The 19,722-nt window shown below is 40.0% G+C and overlaps 1 protein-coding gene across 11 annotated transcripts in view; it reads right to left on the bottom strand.

The window, feature by feature from the left end:
* LOC129179501 (tight junction protein ZO-2-like) overlaps positions 1–19,722 on the bottom strand; it is a 157,496-nt gene that overhangs the window by 56,425 nt on the left and 81,349 nt on the right. For all 11 annotated transcript variants that reach the window (XR_008569979.1, XR_008569980.1, XR_008569982.1 and 8 more), the window contains exons 2-7: positions 15,542–15,595; positions 11,641–11,765; positions 11,234–11,336; positions 5,124–5,634; positions 4,791–4,894; positions 3,218–3,371 (exon numbers count right to left, since the gene is read on the bottom strand). Coding sequence is in view for 8 of the 11 variants with exons in the window: in XM_054772805.1 (XP_054628780.1) it covers positions 3,218–3,371; positions 4,791–4,894; positions 5,124–5,634; positions 11,234–11,336; positions 11,641–11,765; positions 15,542–15,595 (1,051 nt within the window). In the remaining 3 variants the exon portion in view is untranslated. The remainder of the gene's footprint in view (positions 1–3,217; positions 3,372–4,790; positions 4,895–5,123; positions 5,635–11,233; positions 11,337–11,640; positions 11,766–15,541; positions 15,596–19,722) is intronic.

Below are 19,722 nucleotides of genomic sequence, written 5' to 3'. Positions count from 1 at the left end.
ATATGAGGTATTTATCAAAAATATGACTTGCAGTAATAGCTAAAACATCAGTAATATGGAACATTTTGAAGCGGGTGTCCTGATAGTCTTATGTTGGGAGCGTCTATTACTGTCTAAGAATACAATTCATGAAATAATTTACAACGCAGCAAATGTGCAGTAGGATCAGTATTCATACAGTACAGCATCCCATGTGTCCCAGGTTCAAAATAGAGAAAACCATCCATCGTGAACGAGAACTTAGTGACAGAAAACACTGGAGGGATCAGATACACCACCTTGCTACACATAGTTAGAAAAGACATGAATATGTTAATACACAAATAAAAAGCACATTACTCACGGTACGTAACCACGTTTTGTCATGCAAACGTCTGTATTCACAAAAATAAATGATCACCCTTATTCAAACTTCACAGGCATCTGAAAATAGCACATAGCCATCAGCAGATACCTGAAGCAATGAATACTTAAACAACACAATTCAAAAGTACATAGTGGATCAAATATGTTTATTTAGTTCAGAAAATGATTGGTGTATTAAGAAAGGATTTAGAGCAGTTGAAAGAAGTGAGAATAGGTGTGAAAGCTTTACAACTTAGTCTGGTTGTGTCACGGCCATTTTACGCTTAGAAAAAGGATTGTTGGTGAGGTCCATCTAAAAGTATGACATATTATCTGGAAGACAAAATACAGACAAAAATGACACCTTTGAGCAAATTAAGGGATCACCTTTGCTTGTTCAGCAGACTCCATGAATAGAAGCAGTTTGTTTACAAGTCAGCTTCCATGACAACGGGATGCGTTCCCAAAACATGTGAGAAATGTTGTTTTCATCCAATACAAACATGTTCTACATTTACATTTGCAACTTCACTCACATTTTTATTCTTGCCAATAAAACATTTTTATCATTTCCCACCTTTAAGGGCTTTCTCTGTCAGCAGGATTACTCAAAAACAAGCACAAAAACACAGAGTAAAGGAGAAAGGCTTTAAAAAGCACTGTACTCATTTGAATGTTTTGCTGCTATGGCATTTATTAAGGGTGTCACGAAACAACCAGCACATGAGACGAGACGATACACGAGGATACACGCAAAGACAAGGGAAACAGACACGGACGCACATGCTAATATGTGGAGGCCACCAAAATTATCCACTTAAGTTTCTTTTATTGTGTGACTGTTGTTTTTTTCTGGATGAGAAATCTCCTTTTAATCTCATGAGATCTCGTGACAAACCTACATTTTATCACTTGTCTTCTTTTCCTGGTTGGAGCATGGCCTAAGCAGGAATGCATCACGTTTTGGAGCACAGCCGAATCATGATGGAATGTATGTACAGCCCTCACGGGTCAGTCAGCATTATTACTCCAGCATATCTTGCCAAGGGCCAATACTAAAGAAATTTTAATAATAAATGATCGCTGTTTCTTGGTTGACTATGGCCTATTATTAGTCAAAAATATCGAAAGACAAGTTACAGTATACTGTATGTAGTATTGTGGTCACCAGGCATCAGTCATGTTATGACACATGACGTTAGATTACATTACCTTTCCCACTGCATGGCTCGTATCTACTTCTGCAACGAGAGCCGCGGCCATACGACGGGAGACAAATGTAATGCCGAGCAATTTGTGAGGTCAGATTTTTTCGAGGAGGCATTTTTGTGATGCAAATGTATTTTTTGAACGCATATTGTTTTGAGAAGCCAAACTCCTTATTTGTGAAACCCCAGAGACTACCTGGAACTACTGGACGTTCCTCATCACCGAATTCCGACCAGAACTGGACTTAGGAGACCAAATGGGGGGTGAGTCGCTGTTGATGGACTACACTGTTGATGGGCTTGTCATACAACTTCATGTCAAAAAATCTGAACTACGTATCCCTTTAAGTTTACATGCCAAAAAGGGACTTCCATTCCCATTCATCGAATCACTTTTCAGAACATTTTGGAGTTTATGCAAATTCACATCATAAAAACTGAGGCAGCAGTCTTTGTGAAAATGTACTGTATATTTGTGCCATTCTCAAAACTGACTGGAATATGTAGATCAGGGGTATTCAACTAAAATTCAAATAGGTCCAAATATAGCACATTTCATCAAGCTAAGGTACGATTCTTTCTTTTCCCCTCTGTACTTTCTATGCTTTCTTTTTTCCCCCGTACCTTTTGTGGCATAACAAGTGTTATTTTACTGACATGCTTTTATTTTGAAGGCTGGACTTTGCCGGATGCAGAAGTGTTGCGCCGATGTTTGTTGAGTGAGGCCAGATTTGCTGCTTTATAAAGTTGCTAATAAAAAAGCTAGGATGTGGAATATGCCTTGCCATCTGTTTAGAGGCCCCACATTGATAGAAGCTATGACAACATTCACTTGTCTCGCTGTCCTTTCCCTCCGTAGCCTTCACTAGTTTCCCTCTTCCTTCCCCAAATTTCATTTGTACGTGTTGCGTGCTTCACCTGTATCTTCTCGTCTTTCGTCTGACCTTTGTATTTAGAGTTGGCAATGTTTAACAACGCACAGACTTGATTGGCCGCTCTACCTTAAAACTATTGACTAAAAAAATTGCTGTTGACTCATTTTCATGGTCTATTACACCTCCTAAGTAGCACTAGTTAATTTTGAAGACCTTTCAAGATTGTATTTAAGACGTTTTAGGAGATTTCAAGGGAATTTTAGACATTTTAAGGCCTTAGACTTTACTTTTAAAGATCAGATACCCTAATTTTAGGTTACCTTTACCTTCATTGAGGACATGATTGTTGTCAAAGACAAGATATGGCAGTGAGATCACCACGGACACCACCTTGGAGTTATTTCTTGAATTCAATAGTGTTGATGCTGGCACTTGCAACTTTCTTTGGCCCCATTTTGAGAAACACTATTGAATTCAAGAACCTTGACTTGATCTCACACTGTTGTCTAACTTTGGCGCATTTCCAAGCTTCCCTTATGTCCCCCAAATGTGTTTTGTGGATTCAATGTCAACATCTGCAACATCTGCAGGTCTCAGGTCATAAAATGAAATGACAATATTTTACTTTGTAAATGTAAAAGTTTTACAAAAGGCAGCATCGTGTTTGCATAGTCCTGCTGACAGAGAAACTCACAGGTTTCATACATGCCATCGCAACAGAATAAGACAAAAAGCGTTGTCTAGAGGTACGATGTAATAGAAATCCCGTGCGACTGCTTCATTACTCACCATCGTTATCAGAGTCAGAATCTGCAAGAGGGGGGATGCGGACAAGAATCTGGCGGCGGTCTCTCTGGACCACGAGTTGTAGCTTCCCTTTCGACTTCTCTATCAGTTTCCCAGCATCGTGCAGAGAGAGATTCTCTGTCACTGTGCCATTGATCTGTACAAACACACAAATGTTCAACATTAACTTCCAGCCTAACTTAATTCATCACTTGATTATGTTTCCTGGAAAATAACGTACAACGGGTAAAGTAAGTATTACATTCAATAAGTAGCCCCTGCTGATTTTGCAACAATTTAATGGTAGGTTTATTGTAATAGAGATCGGTTGTAGGAGAATGTAATTTTGGTGTCATGTGAGCACATCACATTCTCCCATGTCTTGTGTGAGTCATTCAGGTGTTTTCATGTCAAACGTTCAGACGGGTCTGTACATGTGTCTTCTTGACCAGGAGGACCTTGTGGGCACTGCGGGATCTCAATCTATGACAGCAAAGTGTCTTATTAATTCTTTTCTTGCTGACTGGGCTCCCAACTCCCTTGACATCACCAACCAGCTCCTCCCTTGTCATTGTGGGCAGCTCCCTCACCTTTGTGACAATCATCCTTACCACACCAGGTGAGATCTTACATGGAGCTCCATAGCGAGGGTGATTGACTGTTACGCCACGAGTGCTCTCTTTCTCACCAAGCTTCTTCTTATTGCTCGTGTAGCTCCTTCCAGTCTTGTGCAGGTCTACAATCTTGAGGTCAGCTTCCACGGTGGTGGAGAGGTTTCAATGGAAAAAAAGTGTTTGTGTGACAGGTGACTTTTATACATATAATGAGTTGATATTGGGAGTACTTTCTTAAATTAATTTCTTAATTTATGTGCTTCATCTGCACATCACTGGGGGTCAGGATGCTTGCTGGTTGGGATGGCATCAAATACTAACTGACTTCAATCAAATACAACTTCATTTATAACCTTTATTAGATGTTTTAATTACGTTTATTTATGTTTTTGTGAGGGGGTAATCTTACAAATCAGCAGAGAGTCAAATACTTAATTTCCCCAGTGTGAATGTGCCAGCTGTTACTTGTAATTTGATTGTGTGACTGTTCTGTATGTACCCGAGGTGAGGACTCGAGTCACAATTTTGATGACTTTGGACTCGACAATATCATAAAAGACTGGCAACTGGACCTTTTGAAATCAGTGACTTGGGACTTGACTCAGACTATAGTCTGATGACTAGAAAATACTCAGGTTTAAGATCAAACAACGAGGATTCGGCTTACATTTCTGTGATTGCCAAACTGCTGGAGAGTGGCAGTGATTAACACCGGGATTTGTCAACATGCTAACAAGGAGAATTTCATGTGCATTCTCAAATTGTGAGGTCATGGCTTTTTATTTGTTTAACACTAAACAGTGCTTATGACTTGTAAGTACAAAAAAATTTCGAGCCCATGATTTCAGACTTGACTCAACCTGACTTGAACTTGCACGTCTTTACTTGAGACTTGGGATTAAAGACTTGAGACTTACTTGAGACTTGCAAAACACTGTCTTTCTCCCACCTCTGGTGTGTACCTTGAGGATGATGTCTCCCTCTTGCAGGTTACCATCCTTAGCAGCCAGACCAGTGCTACTCATCTGCTTGATGAAGATCTGACTTCCGAGACGTAAACCATACTCTGCAAAAGGACACAAATAAAAGCACACTGTAAGGAGAACAACGTTAAGGCAAAAATTGACCAAATACTTTGTAGATCGACAAGTGCACATATTGCTGTTCATGTCTTTGTAAGGGGGTAAACTTGCAAAATCAGCAGTGGATAAAATAATGATCTACATTGCATGTACAGTATAAGTAGATATTGTCAGCTGGATGAATAGCTTTGGAAGTACGCTGGAGGGGTTTACCTTCATTGGGTCTGTTCTTCACCAGCATGACATTGACAGGTTTCTCCAGTGGCTCAAGTTCCCTTGAAGTTGGGGATGGAGGGCTGTCATGTAGATGATCTTTGCTCCTGTAGTGGCCTTTTCTTCCTCCACCACCTTCTCCTCTTTCATACTTGTCCTCCATGCTGTATCTGCTTCCAGGGCTGCGCCCTCGGCTGGGGTATGGCTGCCGTTCGGCGCTGGTGTTCTGAGTTCTTCCTTGGCTTCCCTCCCTCCTGTATCTGTCAGGGCTGGGTGAGGTTCTCTCTCGGCTCCCGCCACGGCTTCTTCCCCTCTGGTTGTAGTCTCTGCCTCCTCTGTGTTCAGGCTCCAGGTATGCTTTGCTTTCAGAGGTTTTGCCTTCATCGTGGTACCAGCCATTGTCGTTGTCTGCATCGTAATAGTGTGTAGAGGGATAATCCTGGCTGTCCCTGTCTGGCGAAGGGGGCTGCTTCAGAGAGTGGAGTGAAACCTTACGGGGTCTCTTCACTGTCTGACAAAGGAGAAAGACGACAAAGCCCCTCACTTAGAACCATTTCGACTTTAAAAAGGAACACCAGTCGTATTTTGACGATCATGATTAACTTTATAATGCATTTCATATTTGTATCAAGTCTTGACCAAATACACCTGTAGTTTTAACTTCAGTCATGATAATCTAGACCTCAAATTAGTATTTTTTTGTGCCAAAAAAATAAAACACAGTAAAATTTCTATTAGGTATTCTACATTTGCTTAAACATTACAATGCAGAAATGTAATGTCACACATACATGTTCAAGTCATTTATCTACTGGTACGTAAGTTCCAGGAATAGGAATCCCTACAATTGTGGACCGAAACGGCGCCAGTGGAGATGTAAACAGTAGTAACCAGACCAAAAAAGTCCAGTAATTTCTGGCGTATACGCCGCTACCTTTTTCTTGCGCTTTGAACCCTGCGGCTTATACGGTGATGCGGCTAATAAGTGGTCGCGTTCTGGGCTAGTGCGCTTCGAAGCAGTCATTTTGCAATCTTTCCGAGTGTGCCCTTGCCATCATTAGTGATGTGTGATACCATTGATGTCTTTTCTGATTTGACACTGAGTAAAATTCAGGCTGGTGTCAGCGATACTGATCCGATATCGATACTTTGTGCAAATACACCTAATGTGTCAGGTAATATTTAAAAAGTAGTGTATTTCAAATCATAGCATAGCTCATAAAATTAAGAACATACAAGTAATTTATTGATTTATTTTAAACAACTGCATAAAATTTGGCTTTTGCTCAGGTCAGCTGTTGGCTCTTGGCAGCGTGAAGCGGTGTTAGGACGTCCACGGTCACCGCCGAGTTTCGGTGGGGGGCTGGACTGCTGCGTGCTGGGGAAGACAGCACAAGCTCGGGGACTGATTTACCTTGGGGCAGGGGGGACGCAGGCGACAACAAAAGAAGGAGAGCGACCGGCAGCGTGTGCGCTGAGGGAACTGTGGGGCTGTTTGGCTCCAACGCATGAAGAGGACTACTTCAGTGATTTTAGTCCCCAGGAGGAAGACGAGGACAGCGAATAATTACTTTTCTGGTAGACTAACCAGCCGTATTACACGCACTGTTCGGCACTGTTTGGGAAAAAAAAGCATTTATTTCTGTGTACTAAATATCCCATGTTACAATGCGGACACGTGCAGCTTACAGACCGGTGCAGCCTATACAGTAGGCCCTTGTTGATCGCAGTTAATTGGTTCCAGACCCGACCATGGTAAGTGAATTTCTACAAAGGCTTCACTATTAATTAATAGAATACTTTCATAGTTGGAGCATAGAAAACCTGTTTATGACTCTCTAAATACGTTTTTTACTATTATTAGAGCCATTTAGACATAAAATAACAGCCCTATAGTAACATTTACACTATTATTCTTTGTTTACACTACATTGCTAATGCGCAGGCTACGGGATCACTGCGGGACACAAGAGAAGGCCACGGCGTTAAGCATAGTAAACTAGCGAGCTAACTAGTTAACTCCAATTTATTTATTCTAAACTCAAGAAAGGGTTTCAAATGGAGTGGGCAAGAAGGTCAAAGTAAGATGCCAAAAACTTACCACTTCCTCAAGGAATGGGAGAACTTTTTTTCACTTTGTCATGTTGGACATGCCATGGCTGAGTACATGCAGTGTGAAGGTAATGTAATGTAATGTCTTATCAATGTTTTGTGTTATTTGAACAATTGTCAGCCATCCCAAACACGAACACCCAAAATTCACTCAGTAGCCCTGTATACATTTAGTAAAAATTAGCCCCTGTCACCAGTTTCATAGATTGTCACAAAATTTGGTGGCTATGGCTATCATGACAGGACGCACTAAAAAGTCTCAAGAACCCACGTTTGGAAATCAACATCAAGTCTGCTATTTTGGTTTGAACCGGCCACTTTCGGCAAAAACAAGGTGTTGTACTTTGACAAACTCCTCCGAGGGCAGACCTGTCAACATTTACATGATAAAGTTAGGGAAATGTTCTGAAAAAATTAGGAAAAATAAGGGAAATTCTGGCCTATTCATTGTCTACAGGATTTATGACACCGATGTTGCCCAGGTGTTGTGGAGTGACTGAGTTGACTGAAACCTGCGTTGCTCCAGCAGAACCAGAGGATTTTGAATGTTAAAATATGGGAAATATATGACAAACTATTAAATGGGAGGGCGCCGGGACAGTAGGGCAAAATACAGTAGCTCCTCGGTAAAAAAGGGAGGTTTGACAGGTATGTCCATGGGACTTTGACCGAATGAGCCCAAATCAAAATCACAAATACGAAACAAATTGTGATGATAAATAGCAAAGGCTATTAGGCAGTCCCATAAAATTGGGAGGAGCCTTTGATGACAAGCAACATGAAACCCAAGTAACTACTCCACAAGGTCAAACTTCTACAACAGTTGGTGTGTATGATGAAGAAGACAACCTGAAAAGATTCATATGTCCCTTCCGTTGTTAACTAATTCAATACCAAAGACGTAGTTCTATGTTTTTATAAACACGAATGCCCTATCCCAACAACGTATTTTTATGTTTTTTTGCGAAAGAGGCAAAAGAGGTGGTGATGGCGCAACTCTCCACTAACGCATTTCACTTCAGAGCTATTTTCAAATTTTAAGCCATAAAAGCGGCCACAAGGTGGCAGAAGCGCATTCAATAAGAGCTCGGCAGGTATCATGTGAACTGCAAAATCACATGACAGGAAGGAGGAAGTGAGTATACACATGTTAAAAATAGAAATAAGATTTTGCTGGGTGCCTGCACATGTAGGGGTGGAGGGGAATGAGGTGGCAGATAAAATGGCTAAAATGGGAATTAGAAGGAATGAAATTATAAATATACCTGCTGGTAAAGGCAAAGTAAAGGCAATAATCAAAAAACAAATGATGGAGAAATGGCAAAATAGGTGGGACAAGGGTAGTAGCGGGAGAAAGTATTATAAAGTACAAAGATCTATCAGTGCACAAGGGGTGAAGAGAAAAAACAGAAAAGAGGAAATAGTGTTAACTAGGATGAGGCTCAATCACACCAGGTTAAATGACAAGATGTTTTTGATAGGGAAATGTAAATCAAAAGTATGTATGGAGTGCAAAAGTATAGAGAACGTAGAACACATATTACTACACTGCATAGGGAAGAACGTGTAACGTTAAGGAAAAGAATTCAGAAGATAGGAAGGGAATGGAGCATTGAGGGTATCTTAGGAACAGGTGGGGAGGGGTTAGAGATATACAGAGGGCAGTGATAGAATATTTGAAGGACACAGGATTATATAATAGAATATAGATAATTATTAGAATATTTTATTATAAGTATTATTATTAGGATTATTATTAGTAGTAGTATAAGTAGTCTCCTCACTATCTAAGTTAGCATAAAGTAAGATACTGTATATGGTCCATGTTACATACTCTGGTACAGTAGGTGGCGGTATGCACCTTTTAAAGTCATGGTCGCAACCCACCATTAAACTAAAAAAAGAAGAAGAAGAGGAAGTGAGTAATTGCTGTGAGTCCTGCGTCCTGTACGTCCATTTACTTGCATAAACCCTGATTAGCACTGGGATGTGCGTAGGGCTGGGTGATTATATGATCAAGATCAGTGATCCCGATAAATTTCAGGTCGATTACAGTGATCAGCTGTGAGCATATTAACTCGATCAAACATGGTGGGCATGTCCGTGACAACAGCCAGTCAGAGTCGACCTTTTCCTGCTTCACTTCAGTTTCTAAGTTGCTGGAGACGTAACCAGCATGACCAAACATGGAGCTAAAAACGTGTAGCTGAGGGCAGCGAAATAGAAGTCAGCCGTGACTTGGATTTATCCTCCAAAAAGAAAGGTTATTCAATGTTGCTTGCGTGGCGGGGGTTTGGATATCTCCAAAGTGATGTGGAGCAAATCAAGTCGATGTGCAAGGTACACTACTGGTCAAAAGATGTAACCAAACATGTAATATTTACAGTATTTTGCCACACTTCTGTAATTTTAAGCATTACCGAACTGCCTTCCTGTTTTCACATAGCAACATAGAAAGGAAAGCTACACCAAACTCAAAAACAAAAACACAGCAGAAGTGGCGGCAGCTTCAATATGTAGCGTTACCTTTCGGTAGTGGCCTGAGGCGTCGTAAGGGAGTGTGTGGTGAAGCCCGCTAGTAGCTAGCTGGTGTGGTGTGGTGAGGTGTCACTACAATCATAAAGTAGTTCTTCACCGCAACAATGTTAAAAACAATAATAATAAAAATGTCAGTGTAGTTTGGTTAATATGCAGGTCACATTATGTAAATGGAGCATTGTCGGTGGTTTTTGGAGTGTTTTTTCAGATGGTTTTATAAGCAGAATACTTGCGTCCAATCAGGCACAGAAAAAAGAAAGACGTGTGTTTATCTCTCACATAAGGATTGTGCATGATGGGCAAAATAAATGGTAAAAGGTCGTTTTTAGTCTCTCTTCCATTGTTAATCGCCTTTTTCTTGCCATTTTTGTAGCAACACATTACTTTCTGAAGTACAATGCTGTTGAACTGATGCCCACATGGGTATATGTAGCAATACGGTGTGTTTCAAACACTGCTTTTATGTAAACAGAGGAGGTTCTAAGTATTACAGAAAAAGTTGATCAACCTCCGACTCTGCAGAACAGATTTAAATTGTTGACCCATTTTGTGGTCCATGATAACGGCCTTTTTGTATAATTTTTGAAATATATATTATTTTTCAGTTTTGAAAAAAGTGTTCATGTCTCATTCATCGGCGCAAACAAGTGACACTGGGAACACCAAGTTTAGGTAGGATTGCAAGTTTTATAGTGTTTCTCTCTGTGTAAATATCTCATGTCACAACATGGACACCTGCGACTTACAGTGCAGCCAATATATGGACACATTTTTTTTCTCTTTAAATTTGGTGAGAGTGGCTTATATTCAGGTGTGCTCAATAGTCCGGAATTTACGGTGTACAGAAAGTGTGAAAATGCGAGTCTGCACAGACTGCCACTGTTGTCAGCAAAAGTGAATTGCTTCTATGTTGCTACATATTTCATTTGCTTTATTTACTTTGTAAATCAGTAAAACTTTAAACTAATCTGTAGTTGCTTTAGTTTTTAACTACAGACCCTTTAAAAATGGCAAGTTACATTTTTTTTAATGTCATAATATTTGACGATTTATAAAAAATAAATCGTCAGAATTTTTTTTGCCATTTTGCCCAGCCGTAGATGTGAGAGCTCATTCAATGCTGCTTGTGGCACCTTTATTCTTTGTTTACCAACAGCAACTTTTGTCGATGTGATTATGTTTTTAACTTACCTTTAAATTATATTTTTACTTGTGAAGCATTGTATCTCTTACACATGTATTATTCTCCAGCACGCACTCAAATCCTGCGTGTGATTAATTCTTGCTTCTTTTTTTTGTTTGAAACTTTCGAACCTATGCTTTTTAGTACAATGCAAGTAGAAATTTGATGACATACATACATACATACAATTTGATGACAGAAATAATGAGTGTGTATCAGCAATAATCATCAATAGGTATCATTCTCACATGGCAAAAAAGGTGTGCTTCATACTCACTATTTTAGCCACTTTGCCACATTTACGGAGTGACTGCACAGCAAAGGAATGAGGCACATTGTCCATGGCAACTGAGTTGACTTGAATGACACGGTCATTTTCACTGCAAACAGTCAACCAATGGGAAAATGGTGAACAAAGAGACAAGAGTAAAATGTGTCACATAGAATATAACAGTCCTTGACTCCTTTAACCAAATATGAGGATCTCTTTATGGGTTGATGGTGCGATGCAGTTTCATTTGTTCAAATGATACATAAAAAAACAAAGAAACAAAAAAAAGGACTCACTGCAATGAAGCATCAACGCTTTTTTGCCCTTGAAAAAGTAACACTACTACTTACGTTACTTTCACCAGCACACAGTCCACAACATCAAAAAATAGGGAATGTGTGGAAAATACTCACAAGAGCATTCCATCTGCAGGTCCTCCCTTTAGCACGTCTGATACAATGATGGAAGTCTCACCATTGTCCACATTTGGGTTATCACGCCCACCTGACACCGCAATGCCAAAACCCATCTTGGGGTCCTACAAAAGTAAAGAACCAACATTTAAAAACTGCCTAAACAGCAGGTAGGGTCCACGGCACACTCAACAATCCATAAACAAAACCATTGATACGCAGTCGCCTATGATTAGAGGTGATGAGAGTCTAATAAGGTGATTGCGTATTCATAATTGTACAGTAATTGTTCCTCCAAACTGGAGAATAAAAGTGCAATCTTTTGTCATTTTTTTCTTTCTTTTCACAGTGGTTATTTTTTCACTTGACATTTACCTAAAACTATAGCGCTGTCAATCAATCATGATCAGTTACAAGATTTCCATAGTTAACTGATTCATTGTGATTGATTGCATCCGTAAGGTTTGAATCGAGGCATCTGGACTCTTCTTACTGGTTGAATACATTTCACTTTTAATCCAAAACGCTTCTTCATTTCCAAACTTTAGGTGTGGAGTTCCCTTGTTTATACGTCCCTGGTTGGCGTGTCCCCTGAGGGTGGTCACAACGAGTTGTTTTTGTGATGGTCGGCCACTCTAAAGTTTAGAACTGAAGAAGCCTTTTGGATTAAACCTAGAAGAGTCCAGTTGCCTTGACTCAACCGTTTACGGATTACCATGACGTGTATGGCTGAAAATCTACTAGTGGGAATGTAGCTCCAGGTGATGAAGATGGCTTCAGGCAGGGCATCCACTGTCTAGAACTGATGCCCATTTTTTTAGATCAGGGGAACACACACGATGGTCCAAAAGAGTGAGGTTAATCCTCCGAAAAGAAGTCCTTTGGCATTGTCCTGTTGAAAAACCCAATCGTTATCACACAGACAAGGGCCTTCAGTCATGAAGGCAACATCTGCAACATCTCTCATTGCCATCTGCCGTTTGATGCCCCTGCACAACCTGAAGCTCCATTGTTCCACTGAAGGGGAAAAAGCAGCCTCGATCATGATGGCGCCCCCTCCACTGTGCCCTGTGGAAAACATCTCAGGCGGCATCTCCTTGTCATGTCAGTAACGCTGGTTGCCTCCCATTTCTTCTTTTTGCATTTTGAAGCTTCACTTAGAACCTCCTTAAGATGCAACAGGGCAAACTATAAATTCTCTACATTAGAAAAAAACAAGCAATGAAGCCAATAAAAGTTTATCCATCATCACATTGACCGTCACGCCGTTATTGGCTTCAAAACCTATGTGAAAAGTGTTGCTATTTTACATGACACTGATGGATATCATTTATTAATCATATTTAATATTCTATATTGTATGTGCTCATCAACATACAGTATGAGTGGTGAGTGTAAACTCATGTCAAGTCATGGCAGCAGTCCTAAAGTATCATGAACACTATTACACACCAATGTATTTGCATCCTGACTAAAAGGTACATTAAAAAACAATGCAGGAGGCCTTGGATATTTCATCATTTCATTTGATCATCATGAGAATATGATTATGTATTTGATCATCACTAGCTACTGTATAATAAACATGAAGTTATCAATGAAATAATTATATTGGTTTAGGTTTACAGATACAGAGCCAATATGCATATCCTGTACATGTGCCCCATTGCTCTCTTTTTTTTGGGCAACTTATCAAAAAATAAGACAGTTCTTTGTTGCATACTATATGTCAAGTATGTCATCAGTACTAACATTTATTTGAGTTACCACAGCCTTTATTTGTGTGAGCTATGTGTGTAAAATTACTCTTATTAGTTTTCCTTTTGTGCAAATGATGAGTTTGCTCATTTGTTTTGTTTCAAGTCAGCATAATGTTAAAGATTTTAAATATATCTATGTGAGAATACTATGACGGAGAATTAGGGCCACATTAAGAAAATCTGAGATTTAGAGAATAAAGTCATAAATGTATGAGAAAATGTCGTAATATTACAAGAATAAAGTCGTAACATTACGTGTCATACGTGTCAGAGGGTAAATAGAATATGCCTCTTCGGGAAGGAAGGAAACTTTCCTCTTGCTTCAGGCAAGCTTTTGTTTATAATGTGGCGGCAAAACTGAGCAGTTGAACATTTAGCATTTAGATTAGCATGTCTAGCCCTTCTCACTCCACATGCCCAAGGTCAAGATCACGTAAGTCCTCCTTTTCAAGGCAATGCCAAGTTTTTTCTCTTAAATGTAGGACTTTATTCTCGTAACATGACGAGTTTTCCCTCGTAAATAAAATTCACCATGTCATTCTCGAAATCTCAGGTTATTTTAATACTCCATCATAACAGGCATTGCCTGAGACAGCTATGAAAAGGGAGGATTTATCTCTAATCAGCTATAATCTATATTATTGACAACATTTTTTGAGACAATTTTTTCATTATCTACGAATGGCTGGCGACCAGTCCAGGGTGTACCCCGCCTCTCGTCCAAAGTCAGCTGGGACAGGCTCCAGCATACCCCCATGACCCTCATGAGGATAGCAGCACAGAAAATGGATGGACGATGGATGAGAAATAATGTAAATCCAGTTACTCTGTTCCAGAAAGCCAAAAATGTTAACACCAGACACGTTTTTATAGTTTTACTGTTAGGTTTCGCAGGACAGGAGCGAGTTCTTCCTGTCCTGCGCCTTTATTTTGGAGAGCTGTACTTCCTGCGTGGTGGCGGAGACAGCTGCTTCACGCCTGGTGGCCAGACAGCTGCGGCCAATTGTCATTTGCGGCAGTTAAAAGGCCAGAGCCGTCGTACGTGCGGCGCTGGTTCATTGTCATTGTCTGTGCTTCCTATGCACCTCGTCGCCTAATCAGTGCTGTTACCTGAACTACCCACTTACCTGGACTACCTGTACTTTTATCAAAGAGCTTTTTCTCTGTCGCCTTTTGTTCGCTCCTGCTTTAAACAATTAAAGAACATTTATTTTTGCACTCCATTGTCGTCTCTGCACACTGGGGGTCAAGCTTCTGACAGCACCAGCCATACCGCAACATTTACAATTATAGTTTGACATGCATAAAACAATTCTACATGCATATAAATGATTAAATGAAAGGGATACATGAAAATTTAAGGTCACTTTTATCTTCATTGAAGACTTTTAAGAAAAGTACAAAAAATATAAAAATATATGACAATATATTGCAATGTACTAATATCATTTCTACTCGGTTACACTCTCCTGCACTCTGTGTGTATGTTACCAGACCCTGCCTCCACCGAGAAAAAGAGACTGACAATAGACTCACTCCGTTCATGCCATTGTTCTATGGGAACAAATGTGCCAAGGTGCTGAAACCAATACACAGAGTGAATCCTCTTCCGGGCCACACAGTCAGGAGATCGGGAAGACCTGAGTTTGAATCTCCGTTGGGCATCTCTGTGTGGAGTTTGCATGTTCTCCCCGTGCGTGTGTGGGTTTTCTCCGGGTACTCCGGGTTTCCTCTCACATTCCAAAAACATGCATGTTAGGTTAATTGGAGACTCTAAATTGTCCATAGGTATGAATGTGAGTATGAATGGTTGTTTGTCTATATGTGCCCTGCCATTGGCTGGTGACCAGTCCAGGGTTTATCCCGCCTGTCTCCCAAAGTCAGCTGGGAGAGGCTCCAGTATACCCCCGCGACCCTAATTAGGATAAGCGGAATAGAAAACATATGGATGGAATCCTCTTCCTGCCTTTTTGGAGGCGACTATCGTTGGAGACTATCGTCCCAGGCCTAGTGCCCATGAGACATTTCTTTTCTGAACGAGAAATCTTGTCACGTTTTAATCTTGAGAGATCTTGTGACACCACCACAAATCAATGTCAACGTTTGCACTGGAAAACAATTTTTTTTTTTTTCAAACTCACCCGCTGCAAAGTTACCGTGAACTGCTCCCACACTACCTCTTCCATTCCTGAGCTCTGTGGGGGAACACACAGACACAAACATCAGTGCATATCAGTACAGGCATCATGATTCATTCAGCAGCATAAACCTGGAGGAAATCAAGGCATTTTTCTGACCTGCATTTCTTCTTCAACAGAACTAATTAGTTCAACAAAGCAACCACAATAAACCCACCCAGCAAGTCACGTCACAGCAGCATTGACAATATACTGTAATGCTACGTGACTGAAGTGCAGCGAGCTGAATCCACAACAAACACACAGAGTAGCACACTTCAATAGGAAGGGCACACAAATTGACAAAGTTAACCAACAAGTGGGGCTTGTGAGTGGGTGTGGGAACTGAAATAGCTTTTATGTCAGTCATGGCACTCACTACTTGCTGGTGTGTAACTCTACTGGACATTGAATTCACACGCACACATTTGTGTGAGTCGTGATGACATAAATAGAGTGCGACGGCTCTGCTCAACTGCTTGTAATGGAAGCAGTGAATGAGAGACAACTGAAGTGAAATTAAGGAAAGGGGGTAGGGCTTTTCTCCTCTCATTTTTTTTTTTTAATTCAGAAAATGTCCCATTAAAGATCAATTTATACAATATGATCTAAAATTTAATTGGAATGATGGACATCCAGTATGTAGTCCAGTATACAAGTGTAGTCACGAGAATGTCATATTCATATCTGATCATTTATTTGAACCATTCTTTTCCACGGCTGAATGAATATACAGTATACCATACATCTTCAATGGTTTTCCAAATAAAAATAAACCAAAACAATTGGGTGCATGCTACTACGACTACTAGTAGTTGGTGGACAAGCTCACATACACAATGCCTTGCCAAATATCTCTGTCCATCATCAGTGTTTGCAGGCCAGCTAATTCATGCCCTGTATCTCGTGCAATGCAGTCAATATGCAGTAGTTCAGGTCTTCTTCCTCCGTATGGGCAAGGCAGTCTTAAGGAAATTTCATCAGACATGATTTGTTCTAGGGCAGGGGTAGGAACCTATGGCTCGGGAGCCAGATGTGGCTCTTCTGGTGGTTGCATCTGGCTCTCTGGCTTGAACACAAATTTTTTTCATTGTAATTTTATTTGGCAGAAATCACAGTATTAAAAATGGCATTCAAAATATGAAACTTCTTTATGCACTTTAATCCACCCATCCATTTTCTACCGCAAGCACAGAAGTCACATTAATGGTAGGAAGTATTTTACAGTATTTATTATTGGTTAGCTTCAATATAACAATGTTATTAAAAACAATAAATTCAGAGACTTATAATACTCTAAAATTGCTTAAAAATGCACACACTTAGTTGTATTGTCAGTTGTCGTTAGTTGTATATGGCTCTCACGGAAATACATTTTAAAATATGTGGCTTTCTTGGCTCTCGTAGCCAAAAAGGTTGCCGACCCCTGTTCTAGGGCTAGGCCATTAATTGAAAAATAACCGAAACAGACATTTAGAGCTTCTAATTGACGTAAAACTGCTGTGTCGGTTATTTCCGATTCCCTGAAATACCCACCCACCAGGGTGCTCAACTTTGTGATGAAAGACACTAAGATCAAAATTTGACTGGGTAATTTTGCCTTGTTCGCAGCTCAACAGTTTGGAAGACCAGAGTTAAATTCATGGCTTCATCTTTCGAGATTTGGCGGATGAAAGTGTAATCGAACTGTATTAACATGAACAATAATTCCAGTGAAGAAAAATCTTTATTTACCGAGATTCATTTCGTTCTTGCTTACAAACATCGGAATTCGAGAATGCATCCAAAATATACTCTTACGTTTTATTTCGCCAAATTCATGAAATATATTAATGGACATGCACAATTTGGGGTCGAAATTGTTCATCTGTGCATATTAATTTCACTTGTTTCAAAATTAGACAAATATTTACAGGATAAATATTTCGAAGTGGGATAATCGTACATTAACCGAAATCGAGGTTGATGGTTCAATGAATCGTGATTTTTGCCAAAATAGTCCGGCCCTAATTTGTTCCTTCACACGGAAACAGTGACCAGCAAATGGTGTTCTACGACAAGCTGCAGGAGAAGAAATGGGTGGACTATCTCCATAGATCTCCTCTTTCCTTTTGTGTTCTCTCCAACTGATATTCTGCACTCTCATAAGAAGCCAAGTTTATGTATGTGCCATCAAGCCGGTCCTGGGAGGCCTTTTTTATGGTCCATGAAAATGGCCCCTTTCAGCCTCTCAAATGTGAACTTTTTTTTATTATTTTCTTTGTTTGTACCAGACTAGGGCTGTCCTACCTAGTCAGACTAGCGTTTGTCATTGAGCATGAACTGATGAAGCCTCGGGGTGTCACGATACACTCGCTCACGAGACAAGACGCTACATGATATTGGGTTCACGCAAACGAGACGATATTTCAACATTACTTTTAAGAAAACTTCAATGACAAAATATAGGACAGGACAAACAGATTTTTATATTTAACTGAGCCACAAAACAATGCATTTTGAAACATTTTACAACTTTTGCATTGTATTCAAAATAAAAACGAACATAACGAAATAACACATTTTTAGTCATGTACAGTAAGTCTGAATCGAGAATGCATCCAAAATATACTTGCTTATGTTTTATTTCACCAAATTCATGAAATTCCGAATCCCAGTTCCACCACCCCTTATTTTTTGTTTTTAAAATCTAGATATTTTAAAAACATCGATATATCGCCCAGCCCTGACACCAGAAAACACTGGAGGCAAAGTTGACCACAGTGCCTTAAATGAGGCATAAACTGTACCATTTTACAAGCGTTGTTTTCAATTCCAATTGACATCATATGGATTAATGGCCTGCGCCCCAAAGTCAGAGCTCATGATGGAAGTGCTCACACATTACATAGCAACTATACTGTACAAACATCACACGTATTATGCTGTATCATTGCAATTTCTCTGACTAGTGGGCTATTCCAGTCTTGCTTGGAGTGTTCTGATTTTGAACAAGGTTGTTGCTGTGATTATTTGATTGAATTGATACAACTTGATTACGTACACAAATGTAGTCATGGGTGAGCGAATGGGCTCTGAGTTTCACACTTGGATCATTTTGAGCCTTCGTATTTTATTTATAGCGTTCCCTCGTTTATCGTGAGGGATAGGCGGTAAGTGAAATACGCAAAGTAGCCAACTTTATTTTTGTACAAGTATTATATATGTTTTAAGGCTGTAAAACCCCTCACCATACACTTTATACTAGTGGTCGACCGATTATCGGCCGGGACAATAATAGGGGAATTTGGAATTTTGAGAGACATCGTTGACTGCCGCGGCCATCTTGTTTACGTGTGTGTTCCACAGCAGAAGAAGAGGCGAGCGTCTTAGTCACATACACAAGAATGGAGAGGCGACAGAGCGCAGGGACGGGGCAGGAGACAAATTTCTCTTTTGAACGCATATTGTTTTGAGAAGCAACACGCCTTACTTAAAAGTCCCAGCAACTAAGCGAAACTACGGAAATCCGACCAGAACTGGACTCGTGGGACCAATTGGGGGTAAGTCACTGTTGATGTAATACACTGCTGGTGGGGATGACATACAATCAAAACAATGTCAAAACATCCGAGTAATTACACGAGGCAGCTTTGCTAGCTCGTAGTACCTCCCGATATGTCTGTGAATCACTTGAAACAATGCTGTAGGTAATATCAATGTGGAAACAGTCCGTGATTGTAGTAGCCTGTGTGTGATCGTGAGAGAGAGTAAGAAATTCAATTCAGTCTTGTTTTTTTGCAGGGAAGTATGCTGAGATGAAGGCTGACTAGCTTTTAGCATAACCTTAGCTCACCTGCTTTAAACCTATATATAAAAGTTACTTTATTTACTGTGGAAACATTTCAGGGAGCTATTTATTTGAGTTTATATTCAACTTCTAGGAGATGCTTCTGAGTCTTGGAACTCCATGATCTTTTGGAGCTTTTTTTCTATTTGTTTGGTTAAATAAACCTGCTTTAGGGAGTCAAATGAAGTTAAGTGTTTGTATTACTCAACATTTTTACGCCTGTTTTTACACTTTTACTGCAAATGAATATCAGCTCCAAATATCGGTTATCAGCCTTCTTAACTACTAATAATTGGTATCGGGATCGGTCCTGAAA

The sequence above is a fragment of the Dunckerocampus dactyliophorus genome, chromosome 4 (genome assembly GCF_027744805.1).
Source record: "Dunckerocampus dactyliophorus isolate RoL2022-P2 chromosome 4, RoL_Ddac_1.1, whole genome shotgun sequence".
NCBI classification, from domain to species: Eukaryota; Metazoa; Chordata; class Actinopteri; order Syngnathiformes; family Syngnathidae; genus Dunckerocampus; species Dunckerocampus dactyliophorus.
Note: the sequence above shows the minus strand (reverse complement) of the source record. Positions and strands in the feature narration are given on the sequence as shown.